Source organism: Physeter macrocephalus, chromosome 16, assembly GCF_002837175.3.
Source record: "Physeter macrocephalus isolate SW-GA chromosome 16, ASM283717v5, whole genome shotgun sequence".
Classification (NCBI taxonomy): Eukaryota; Metazoa; Chordata; class Mammalia; order Artiodactyla; family Physeteridae; genus Physeter; species Physeter macrocephalus.
In genome coordinates this window covers 77664529-77676984 of record NC_041229.1, presented here as the reverse complement: position 1 = coordinate 77676984, position 12456 = coordinate 77664529, and the positions used below count along the sequence as shown (strand labels likewise).

Below are 12456 nucleotides of genomic sequence, written 5' to 3'. Positions count from 1 at the left end.
ACATTCTCCATTCAGGGTTTTTGTTGTTGTTGTTGTTGTTGTTGTTTTTCATCTGTAATAAGGGAGGATAAGGCTGAGTTCCAAAATCTGTTCACCAACACTTTCGTCTTGCCTATACCAAGTAAAAGTTTTTATTAAGGACTGCTCTTTCTGAAATGCGATACACTCTGGTAGGGTAAAATCTCTCTAATCCTTTCAGTCAGGTAATGTAAAATTGGCAATATACTGAGTTGTATTTCTCTGTGCTAGACACTATTCTTTTTGTACAATAGCCTATTTGATCCTCTTGACAAATCTATATGAGAGAGGCAATGTTATTGCATTTTCATTGATGAGGAAAAATGTGGCTAAGAGATGTTAATTGACATTTCTAAAATCATTTAGCTAGTAAAGCTGACTCAAAGTCTGTCTGATTCCATGTTCTTTGGATTTAACACATGACAGCACAAACATTTCCTGTAACCTCTACCCCATTCATCTCAAGCTACTCACTGAGTAAGTGCTTCTAGATGCTCAGAGTTCTGTGTTGAACAGAGTTAAAAGATGGGGAATTAATTAGAAACCCTTTTGAGGATAAACAGGAGGAAGTCACAGAAAGTCACATCCTCCATAGGGACATGAGATAAAGGGTAACCCAGAATCTACATTAGCCTTTGATGATACCTTAGCTCAGCTGAAAGGACTGCTTTGGAAGGTAGCAGGTCATCGCATGCTTTTTGTTCCATTTTTCCTAAGGAGCATTCACTGAGCTCAATTCCCTCCTGACCCTACCCCTAGAAGAATCATATCAATAATAAACTATGATTTTATTATTTTGGCTGTGTCAGTCAAGAATTTTGAAATTCATTTAAGGAATTAATTTACTTTGATTTTTAATAAAATAATTAAATGTTGATTGCTTGAGGTATCCAATATAAAATCAACACACTGAATTGTAATAATTTCTACATATAGTAATAACTAACATGTCTTAGGATTCCTTGAAGGACTAAGAGTACAGCTATATGCAGGTACTGAGAGAGAACTTATATATACTTTCTTCAATCTTAATGGCCCTAAATGTTGGACATTATTATTTTCCATTTTATAGATGAGAAATTTAAGTCTCAGAATGGTTAAGAAACATATCCAAAGGCAGGGAGTTTATGATATGTATGTGTAGAATGAAATCTATTACCACTTTGCCCTAAAAAATGTTATATAACTATAAATTGTTGATAGGCTATGATGAAAGTATAGAGACATGTAAACCAAATGAAATGTAATATCACCATAAATTAAAGCTAGATATGAACATATTTAGGAACTCATCTTTGTAAGATAGTTCGGTATGCTACCCATTGAAGAATACTACACAGTTGCAGTATAGATTTAATAGGTGAGGAATATATATATAAGCAAATGTCTCCCAGGAACTACACTTATAGGAAAGAGTTTCAATGAAAAGATCGCAAAGGTACCAAAAATATTACCTTACAATAGAACTGAAAAGCCAACAGTAACCACTATTGGTGTATCTCTTGCAAGGTAAACTGTGCAAAGCTGAGAACTCATTAGTGACTCTGCTTTGGGCTTTGAAAATGACCTGGAAATCTTTTTTGGGCCAACTCACTTTTCAAAAAACAACTGAATACAGGTGAACAAATGGTGTTCAGCTCATTACTGTAATTCCCTTTGACTGTAGCATGTTGTTCTATCATGATTCTACGTGGCTGGAGAATTTTTAAAATTACCTTATACTCTACAATAACTAGAATAGTTCTGGATATAAGGTAGGTACCAACTATACCAATGCAGTTTAATTACAGAAGAGATGACATGGAGGGTAATCATATGATAGAAGAGAGAGAGCACTAGGGAAAGTTCTGTGTTCTTGTTTTGCTTTTCCTCTGTGGTCTTAGGGAAGTCTCAGTCACTCTGGACCTCAGTTTTCTCACCTCTAGTATGAAGGGCTTTGGATGAGAACACAACCTTGTATTCCCAGCATGTTTCCCAATAACAGACTCTTTAAAGTACACTCTAAGAGATTAAAAAACTCGAAAGCAGCACCAAGCAAGTCAGACATAATTTGCAATGCAATCACTATCTATGGTATAATGATGTCTCCTAGAATTCATGAAAGCATTTTCAGAGCACAGTGTTTATTTGGTTGAACTTTAGATTGTGTCTGAATGGAATGGTTTACTTTCGATGTATATTTTTTTGCATCTTATAATCATGAAGCAACATTTCTAAACGTCCCAGTAAACATGTGCCCCTTTCTGATGCAGACTTAACATGATCTATGTCTTTTCTTTTCCCTTCGCAGCAAATTATACCCTGTTCTATGATCCACTCAATTGACATATAATGACACATATGCACACACACACAGTAATACATGGCAAAAATATACACACTTTTTCATTTAACAGTCAGAATTTCATAGCACAACTATGAAGAGTTTATGATAAACTACGTGCAAACTAGTTGAGAGTACATGATCTCCAAAGCTCTTTTCAAAATTGGTTTAGTATAAAGTCCCTTTTATATGATGATTCTTAAGACATATAGCAGTTGAGCTTTTTCTATATCAGCAGTTCTCAAATTGTTTTCAATAGTAGAAAAAAAAAATCTACATTTTCTTCCCTTAATTTTTCTAAATGTTTCTACCTTTTATAGCTTGCTGATGGATGATGAAATTGACTAACAAGTAGAAAATAAAGTTGTAGAAACTTTTATATAAATCTTGCCTAGGTAGCTTGAAAGCATCCTTTTTTATTCATTGATGCTTATGCTCACGGCTTTGATCTGATAGTAGAATTTATGCAATTTAATTAAATTACTTGTAGCTATATAAGTTAACTATTGCTAATCATACACTTTTGTGCTAAATCATATTCTATATGGTAAAATTAAATATCACAATTTTTCATGGTGTTCACCAAAGTGCACAGTACCATCCAGGAACCAAAACACTTTTCAAAGAGCCACCCGATTTACCAGGTAATCCTCATTATTTCTCCTGCTTCCCCTCTTCTTCGGCGATCTTTTTTTTCTTTTGCATGACGACTGTCACTCTTGTTAATTTTGTGCCGTCCAATTGATTTGCATCCAAGTTTTCATTTATTCTATGTCCAGATCAATCACAGATACAAAAATTTCATGAAAATAATAACAACTATATAGTAATAGCTGCACAGGCTAACCTCTGTTAAGCACTTACTGTGTTCCAGGGAATATGATAAACTCTGTTTTTAGATGAACTCATTCAGTCTTTACCACAGCCCCTTCAGGTAGTTCCTATGAGTAGTCCTATTTTCTAGATGAGAAAACTGGATAAAAAGGCTAAGCAATTCACCTAACATCACACAACTAGCAAATGTTGCATGATACTAATGTCAATTACAAAATATCATTTCTCTCATTGTCCTTAGCAAAAGTTATTTTTGATATTGCTTAATTGACTTTATTTGCTCTTTCCTTTATTCACACTTCAAACTTTGTTTAAAACCTTGTTGTTAATATTTATCCAACTTTACCTTACATATAAATATTTCTGAATGTGACTAGATTATAGGTACATGTATTTGTAACTAATATATTATTTTATTGCCTTGATGTCTTATGTAACAACTGATTTATTGCAGGTACACTTTTGATGTGTGATAATGAAAACATCAAAAACATTTCTGAATGTTATGAAGATAAGTTCAAATGGAATTTTTTGGATTTTCTAGAGAAGAAAATTTAATATTAAACATTATCTGTTTAATCAGGTTACTTAAATGATTTAGTCCTATTTATTAAAAAAGATTTTCCTCTAGAAGTCAGTTAAAAATAGCACACATGCACCCACAACACACAAGCACTCTCATAACACACATGAGAAAGCATAATTTCATTATACCCATATACCACCAGAGGTTTCAGTGATTTTTCCTTCCTGGTTGGTAGGTCAAGTTCTCCCTTTCATTTACATAGAGTTTGGTCTGGGACAATTGTGCAGTCAATTCATAAATGTTTGAGGTGTCTCTTTCATTAATTATAAAGAAAATTTAGTGCACAAAGATATTCCACAAATAAGTCATTTAAAAAACTGCTATTGTAATTAGGCAACAAAGGCCCTGAAAAGGGATTTAAAAAGTCAAAACATTTTTGCCAATATCTTCTTAGCCTGGAAGAGACATTTCTCTAACTCAATTATACAGAATGGAGAAATTCTTACAAAGAAATATATGCAGGGTCATATAAAGGTGTGTAGGGGGTAAGACTCCTTGTGTACTGGGCTTGGGACAAAAAAAATATAGTACCTCACATCAATTTGGCGGAATTAAAGTAAGACTCCTTTTGATATCAAATTTATTTGCTTAAAAATGAAAATTTTTTGGTGCTTATTGTGTTCTTATTGTGACTCTTGTCTTTCCTTTATCCTATCCGTCAACTTGATTCTGAGGTGAGACTGAGACACAGAGCAAATAGGAGCCTGGGGCATCTTCAATATATAGTACCATCTAAAAATACATTCCAAAGTAAACACGTGGTGTGACTGCTGATCAGAGGGCCCAGGACAGACCTCTAAGGTGACTCCTGTTGGGAGGACTATAACCGACCATCTGCTTAAAGTTCTTGCTTGATGGAAAACCACCAGAAGTCAGTAGACCTTCACTCCTCCCCTACCATGTTCTCTCCCCATTAAGTCATTTAAAACCAAAGGTATCAAGAGTAGAATCACAGCATAAAGGAACAGAGGTTCAGCAGACTAAAGTACAAGCCTTCTCCAGCACTCCATGGGTCCCTTTTCACCAAGAACTTCTAAAGATTTTTTCACCCTACTATTCCTTTCAATACCGATACTACTTCTTTCTGAAGTGAATTGCTAGCTGCCTTGGAACAGCAATTTAATGCTTCTACAGAATAAGGCTATTTAAAAAGTACAGTTATTCTATTCTGAAGATATGTTTGCTTTCTTTCACCACATTTATTTGTGTACGGGTTAAATGGATTTCTGCACTAGCTACATCATTCATTAAATTAACTCTATTTTTTTTTGAATTTATATATACTTTATAAACAGGAAAGACAATATGCCAGGAAATTACAGCTCTTTTTACCTCTATGGGGTTCAGCAGTAAAACAGAGAACAGTTCTTGGCTATTGTTGAAGGTGAACATTTAGCTTTCTTTCAGGATAAACGAAGTAACTCTGACTTGGGGGGCATAGAGGTTGTTCACTTTGGGGAAAATTACGGAATTTTTGTGCTTCAGCATCTAAAGTTGCTACAGAAAACGCAGGGATAAGGAAAAAATAAAAACAGAAAGCTATTAAAAATTCGTATTTAAAAGACAGAATTGTTTTAGAGTTTTCATCCCTGTGGGTAGAATACTATTTTACAGTAACTATCTTTCTCTAATTGCAGCATTTACTTTAGTGAACACATTCATTAGCCTTAAAACAGAACTGAACTTAGACCTATTGGAAAGATAATAGCAAGGTATTAAAGAGTTATGCTCAGAAAGAGATGTTGAAGCAAATAATTTTTTTTTTTTTTGCACTAAGAGTCTCAGATCTGTGTTCTCCACACTTTGAAAAGAACTTAATAATAAAAGATAAGTGATAATACCCAAAGGCAATAGGAAAATTTAGCAACTGCCACCCTCTGCTAGTGTATTCAACACAATTGAAGCATGTGAAATGCCTTTTGCTTCACATACAGGACCACTGACTAAGAAATTAAGTTAGCTTAAGTCTTTGGCTAGAAAGCCTACTGTCATAGGTGGTCATGGCTCAGCTACACAGTTTTTCTCAGCCAGGCAATAAGCGCACCTCTACTAATGCAACTGTTCTTGCAAACCTGTTCAGTTTAGGTTCTAATGCGCACATTAACCAAATGTGTACAAGAACTCTTAAATATTACAAAGAGAATGGCCTTCTGTTAGAGTCCATTGAAACATAAGCTCTTCTTTGCAAAATGACATATTGATAGTACCCAATTCATTGTCAAGTTCTCTCACTGTCACAAGGTAATCTGGGTATCCAGTACAATAAATTGTTACAGAGTAATCAGAATAATAAGACATGCCACCGATTAGGAAAAGTTTCGCTTTTTTAAGCCCAGCATGCTCTTTTCGTTGAGTTGGCAAGAGGGAAAATTTAAAGAAGACTTGTCACAGTTTTCACATACAACCAACACTGCAGAAGTTTCATATCTAAAGTAAACTAGGGACGACTAATTCGATTTTTGTTGTGAAAAGTGCATTGACTATTTTTTTTAAATTTATCCTTAAAAAATTAACACTTTTATAAGGTGATGGCTCTTTGTTTTTGTAGTATATAACCAAAATTAAAACTTCGAGTTCAGGCTTCCCTGGTGGCGCAGTGGTTGAGAGTCCGCCTGCCGATGCAGGGGCACGGGTTCGTGCCCCGGTCCGGGAAGATCGCACATGCCGTGGAGCGGCTAGGCCCGTGAGCCATGGCCGCTGAGCCTGCGCGTCCGGAGCCTGTGCTCCGCAACGGGAGAGGTCACAACAGTGAGAGGCCCGCGTACCGCAAGAAAAAAAAAAAACAAAAAAATCCTTCGATTTCTAAATTATAGTATCCTTAAAAAGCAAGTGTACTTTTGGAACACTAGAGATTCACTGTACTTAAAAATCATTGTGGGCAGGGCTTCCATTGTTTAAATATTTATTATTCTCTGCATATATTGACAGGCATACACTTAAATGCCCCAAACTTTGAGAATTTCCTTTCTCTAGAAGAATTCACAAGTAATTATTAACCACAACACAAGAGTTCAGAGTAAATAGCAAGACACTTCAAAAAATAACAATTATGCATGATTAGCACTGAGTGTAGAGCTAGAAACAAATACTAAAATGGGCTCTGTTATTGGAGCAAGTTATTATAGTACCGGGAAGCAAAGTGATTTTAAAACCATCTGCCGTTTGTGAACTCAAGTGACAAGCAATCCTTAAAAGAAAATAGAGAATACAGCTCATATTCCATTTTAGTCTGGGAAAGTCACCTGGGCTTTGTTTGCAAGCAAAGACTAAGTTCATCAACTACTGGGGCTAAACCAAACAGTCCTCACACTAGAAGGAAAGTTTGGTTACAAGAGCATGAAAGAGGGTGTGTCAGTTAGGAACGGAATCAAGAATTTTGCTGCCCTGACTTTTCATACATAATGAGTTTCCTTCATACTTCTCAATTTCGGAATTAGATACAATCCTATTTCCCCTCTTCATTTTCCAGCAGAAACATAATCAGATAATGTTTCCATTCACATAGATTTGAAAAGATCCTTATCCTGTGTGGGTCATTTTATTTTATAGTAGCCAAGGCAGAGAGGTTGCTGCCAGTATGATGTTCAGGCCATGCAGAATAAAGGCTCAGTCCTGGGCAATGAAACAGTCCACCTTTGTGCTGCTCTTGTGGAAGAAGAATGAAAACCCATCACCAACTTTGGGACTTGATCAACAGTGGGGAATCACAAAACTCTTTTCAATCAACGCATTTTAAACCTCCACTAAAAATAGCTCCTCTGTGCTTGGGCTTAAAGTCCCATCTATGGCCAGGGATGGAACACAGTACTTAATTGTTTCTGACTACGGTCCTTGGCATCAGCACTCTGAGAGTGTCTTCTAACTTTTAATCATCTTGTGTGCTCTTTAATCAGACCTGTTCACAAGACAGCGAAAGGAAAATGCCTACCACTAAGCCTACTCAAGACATTAAAACAGTCTGATTCACAAGTCCAGGAACTTTTGTGCAAGGCTAACCATCTCCCAAGGTTTGTCATTTTTCTCTGGTTCCCTGTGCCTTAAAATCAGACACACTTGGGGGAGGAGGTAAGCGCTGTGGCTATTAAGACAGCTCCATTGTATACAGAGACTGCCTGGTGACATTACTCTCCTTGTCTAATTTCCTTTCTTTATTTCGTCTCTTACGGCGTGTTATCTGTTTGCTACTACTAGCGCTGGAGGGAAACATGGCTTTGGAAGGAACACTTGGTCCCGTCACTGGGAGGAATACCGAGGATTTCTTTAAGGGCTAGGATAACTAGAAAAGGGCTCTACTGCCTCAGAAGGATTTCAGAGCCCGAATTATAGAGACACCCCCCTAACTTAGGCGGGATGCAAACAGCTGAAGTGTCTGTCCTTGGCCTCCACAGGTGACCTGCGGTTGAAGCAACCTACCGGCAACTCCCCTCAGCTCAGGTCACTCACGCTCCTGGACTCACCTGGTGCTGAGGACCAGCGCTGGCAGGAGAGGCAGCAGGTAGTGCACTGGGCTGAATTTCATGCTTGTCACCTGCCGGGATCCTCCTTTCCTCGCTGCCTGCGCTCTCCCTCCTCCTCCGCCGGGTCCTGTCGCTGCTCAGTGCCCGGCTCTGTCCCCGGCCAGCAATGAGCCCTCTCCAGCAGCGGACAGAAGGAACCCGACAAACGGACGGACGCCTTGCGAAGGCAGGCGCTGAGAGTGGGGTGTATCTTCGGGAGTGATGTCACCGGCGAGGCGAGCCCTGCCCGGGATTGTTCGCCGCCGCCTTAGCTCCCGAGACCGGAGGGCGCGTTGTCACTCGCGCTGGAGGCGGCGCGGGGAGAGGACCGCGCGCTCCGGTCAACGGGCTGCACTCACCCGGCTGCACGCCCGCCTGGGGCTGATCTTTTTATTCCCGCTTCTCCATAGAATGGGGAAGGGCGAGGCGGGGGCCAGGAGAGAAATCTAATCTGCCAGTAACTGAACCGGCGTTCGCGGCAGGAGGTGAAACAGAATTCACTGGGAAAGACTATCAGAGGCTAGAGTCATAGGCAGGCGCCCCTCACTTGATTAAACAGTGTTTGTAAAAACGTTGCTCTGGAGAGAATGTTTAAAATATTATTCTAATTAAAAATGCATAATGACTCGTTTGATGCGAATGGAAGGACAGCAGGAGCGAGCAGCGTCCAGAAATGCACCCTGAGACCGTATTGCCATTGCAAGCTTCTTAGTCCGCAAGCGTGGACTCTAAAGAGGTTTCCGGACAGTTAAGACGTCTGCTGTTTCTGTGATTTGAAAATTTCTGACCTGCCTATAATTTCAATGTGTCTTTGTTATCACCAACTGGTAGCGGGGCTGGAGTTGGTGTCCCAGGTTCACTCACCTAAAGGGTGGCTTTTCTTCAGGTGAGGAAACATAACTGAGAAAATCATCATAATGTTAATAATTAACTCGGAGTGGTGGTATTGGAAGGCAGAAGATTTCATCTGTCATTTTTTTTCTATAGTTTCCAAATTTTCTATAATGAACATCTGATATTTAGTAAGCTTTATTTTGAAAAATTAATTAGAAAAATGAAATAACAGAACTCTAATACAAAATAACATTTTGCAAAAGTAATCCTAGAAAATAGTGCCAACTTCACCTACTAAGATGTTCAATTCTAGGATCTTTACAACAAGGGTATTCTGGCAGGATAACCTTGTTAAATAAATATTTGTAAAGCACTACTTCATACATTGTTTCATTTGATTGTTTCAAGAGCCAACCTAGAGAAATATAAATAGTCCCTATCATAGAGATGAGGAAAGATCTCATGGAGATCTGAGCTGTATTTTTTTTTTTTTCCAACAAAGAACTGTGTTCTTCTAAATCTTAAGCAAACCATACTGATGCCTGGAACATCATACCTAGCATAACAAACTCAGTGATTAACACAAAGTTGATGTTCAATAGAGGTTGACATGTACCAGAGACCCTAGAGGGCAAAGGTCAGATGTTCTCTAGGAATTCCTATCCAGATGGTTCAGCTCATATTCCAGTTTTTTCAGGGGCTAGCCATTTACAGTAAAATTTAGATGAAACTTCCCCTTTAGTCTATTTTTTGAAAACATTACCTGTAGGAAAAATACATTTGTTATAAAGCTTTATTTTATAGAGGATACCGATTTAAAGAATTAACTGTCTAATTTACCAATCTGTTTTTGCTTTTGCTTCTAATGGGATTGGAGTTAAAACACTCATACAGAACAGATATTACTTTAAAAAGCCCAAGCCAACAAAATAGATGAGTAATAACTTTTGTAAACTGGATACCACCCTATTGGGCCATAGTAAAATCCACAACAGATATAACTAGGAATACACAAATCAACTCACTTGTGAATTGCATGTCATTTACAAAGAAAAATTGCACTACACTTTCCTAAAACAGATTTCTGACTCCAAAGAAAAATATGTATTTCAGTTTGCTTCTGCTAGAATTATCTAACAATAGATTCTCTGCCCAGTTTAGAAGGTGATCATTTGAGTTGTATACTCAACAAAGACATATGACTACTTACTCTCTGGGGAATAACACTCATATTTGTACAACACATTTTTGTTTAGCTAACAACTTTGAATTTATTGTGTGCTAATCATAGGAATCAAGTGTGGTAGTCATTCCTATTATTCTCCTCTTTTGCAGTTGAGGTGTCTGAGTGGTTACGTAATTTGCTCAAGGTTCCTCAGTAACTTCTACAGTGGACATGGCATTCAAATTCAGTCTGCATTACTTCAAAACATTTGTTTTCTTGAGAAAGAGTTTTTTTAAATATGCTTACATAAGAAAAGCTTTTCCCCACCCTAACTTGTATTACTTTAAATTAGATGTGCAACATGAACAACAGACTGCTGTAGACTGTCAGCCAAGAAGGGGAATCACCAAAATGAACTTTGTTTAGACGGTGTCTCACAGTTATGTTGTGCCACTGCACTGGACATCAATAACAAGCCACAAGGTTTGTTGACCTTTATGCATTTTCTGTAAGCAGAAAAAAAGACATCCAACTTAGGAGGGCACAGGAGCATCAGGCAAGCACATCTTGGACAGTGAAGCTAAGTGGGATTGTGGAAATTCCTGCAGATTTAGAGGACTGAAGTATTATATTATGAATTCCAGTATAGAACTGCCTCCCAGCAGAAGACATTTCTTCTTAAGGAATTACAAGAACATGTCTCCATCACCCATGACATTCTGTCCAGACTGTCACAGGAAAACTCAAATCCAGACTTGATTTTATGGCTTCAGAGAGTTGGTATATGAATGTTAAAAATGTAGCAGTGCAGACAGGAGACTCAGCTGAAACTACTTCTCCTATACTGAGTCGCAACACTGAACTCAGCAAAAGTTTTTTGTAGTAACTATACCCAAGTCTGTATAAAGAACATGAAGAAAGCCCATGCAGTTTCACTGAGAGGGTAGTCTCCATAAAATGCTGGAAATGGGAGAAACAGAGGTTATTTTTTTAAAACAGCTTTATTGTGTACCTTAATTCAGGTACCCAAAACACCATTTCAAAGTATGTAATTAAGTGATTTTTAATATATTGCCAAGGTTTTGAAAGCATCACTATTATCTAATTCCAGAACATTTTCATCACCCCCAAAATAAACCCTATGCCCACTAGCAGTCACCCACCACTCCCTTCTTTCTCTTTTCTCCCATCCTTGGCAACCACTAATCTAATTACTGTCGCTAATGGATGTGCCTAATTCTTGACATTTTATATAAATTGAATCATACTACATATGGTCTTATGTAACTAATTTCCTTAGTATCATTTCAAGGTTCATCTATGTTGTAGTATGTATCAGTACTTCATTCCTTTTTATTGCTAAATAATGCTCCACTATAGAGATATACCACATTGTATTTATGCATTCATCAATTTATATACATTAGGGTCATTTCCATGTTTTGCCTATATGCTATGAACATCCATATAAAGTTTCCTTTGTGAACATCTGTTTCCAATTCTCTTGGAATATAACTAGGAGAGGAATTCCTGAGTCACATAATGACACTATGTTTAATTTTTTGAGAAACTGCCAGACTGCTTTCCAAAATAACTGTATCATTGTACATTCCCACCATTAGTACAGGAAGATGTCAATTTCTCTACATCCTTGCCAACACTTGGTATTTTTAATTTATTACTATAATTATCATTATTATAGCCATTCTAGTGGTTATGAGTAGTATCTCATTGTGGTTTTGATTTGTGTTTACCTGATGGTTAATCTTACTGAACATCTTTTCATGTGCTTGTTGGCCATTCATATACAGATTTTGGAGATATGTTTCTTCAAATTCTTTGCCCATTTTATCATTTATGATTTATTTCTGAATTATAAGAGTTCTTTATAAATCCTGGATACAATTTATTTGCTAGATATACAATTTGAAAGTGTTTTCTCCCAATCCATGGGTTATCTTTTTATGTTCTTGATGATGTCATTTTCAGCAAAAAAGCTTTTAATTTTCATGAAGTCCAATTAACATGTTTTTTTCTTTTGTTACTGTGCTCTTGGTATCTGAGAAGGTTTTGCTTCACCCAAGATCATGAAGATTTATGTCTATATTTTCTTCTAATAGTTTTATTGTTTTATCTTTGATCCATTTGGAGTCTGTTTTTGTGTACGGTAAGAGGTAGGGGTCCAACTTAATTCTTTGCA

General features: G+C 37.3%; 1 protein-coding gene and 1 long non-coding RNA gene across 2 annotated transcripts in view; one reads left to right on the top strand and one right to left on the bottom strand.

Moving 5' to 3' along the window:
• LOC102977988 (uncharacterized) overlaps positions 1 to 7735 on the top strand; it is a 32544-nt gene extending 24809 nt beyond the window's left edge. Inside the window, exon 4 of the long non-coding RNA XR_447661.2 lies at positions 7655 to 7735. This is a non-coding gene — a long non-coding RNA (uncharacterized lncRNA). The remainder of the gene's footprint in view (positions 1 to 7654) is intronic.
• Positions 1 to 12057, bottom strand: part of LUZP2 (leucine zipper protein 2) — a 438414-nt gene extending 426357 nt beyond the window's left edge. Inside the window, 3 exon segments of the mRNA XM_024118909.3 lie at positions 8219 to 8286; positions 8288 to 8468; positions 12011 to 12057. Coding sequence (XP_023974677.3) covers positions 8219 to 8286; positions 8288 to 8468; positions 12011 to 12057 — 296 coding nt within the window.
• Positions 12058 to 12456: the final 399 nt, after the last annotated feature.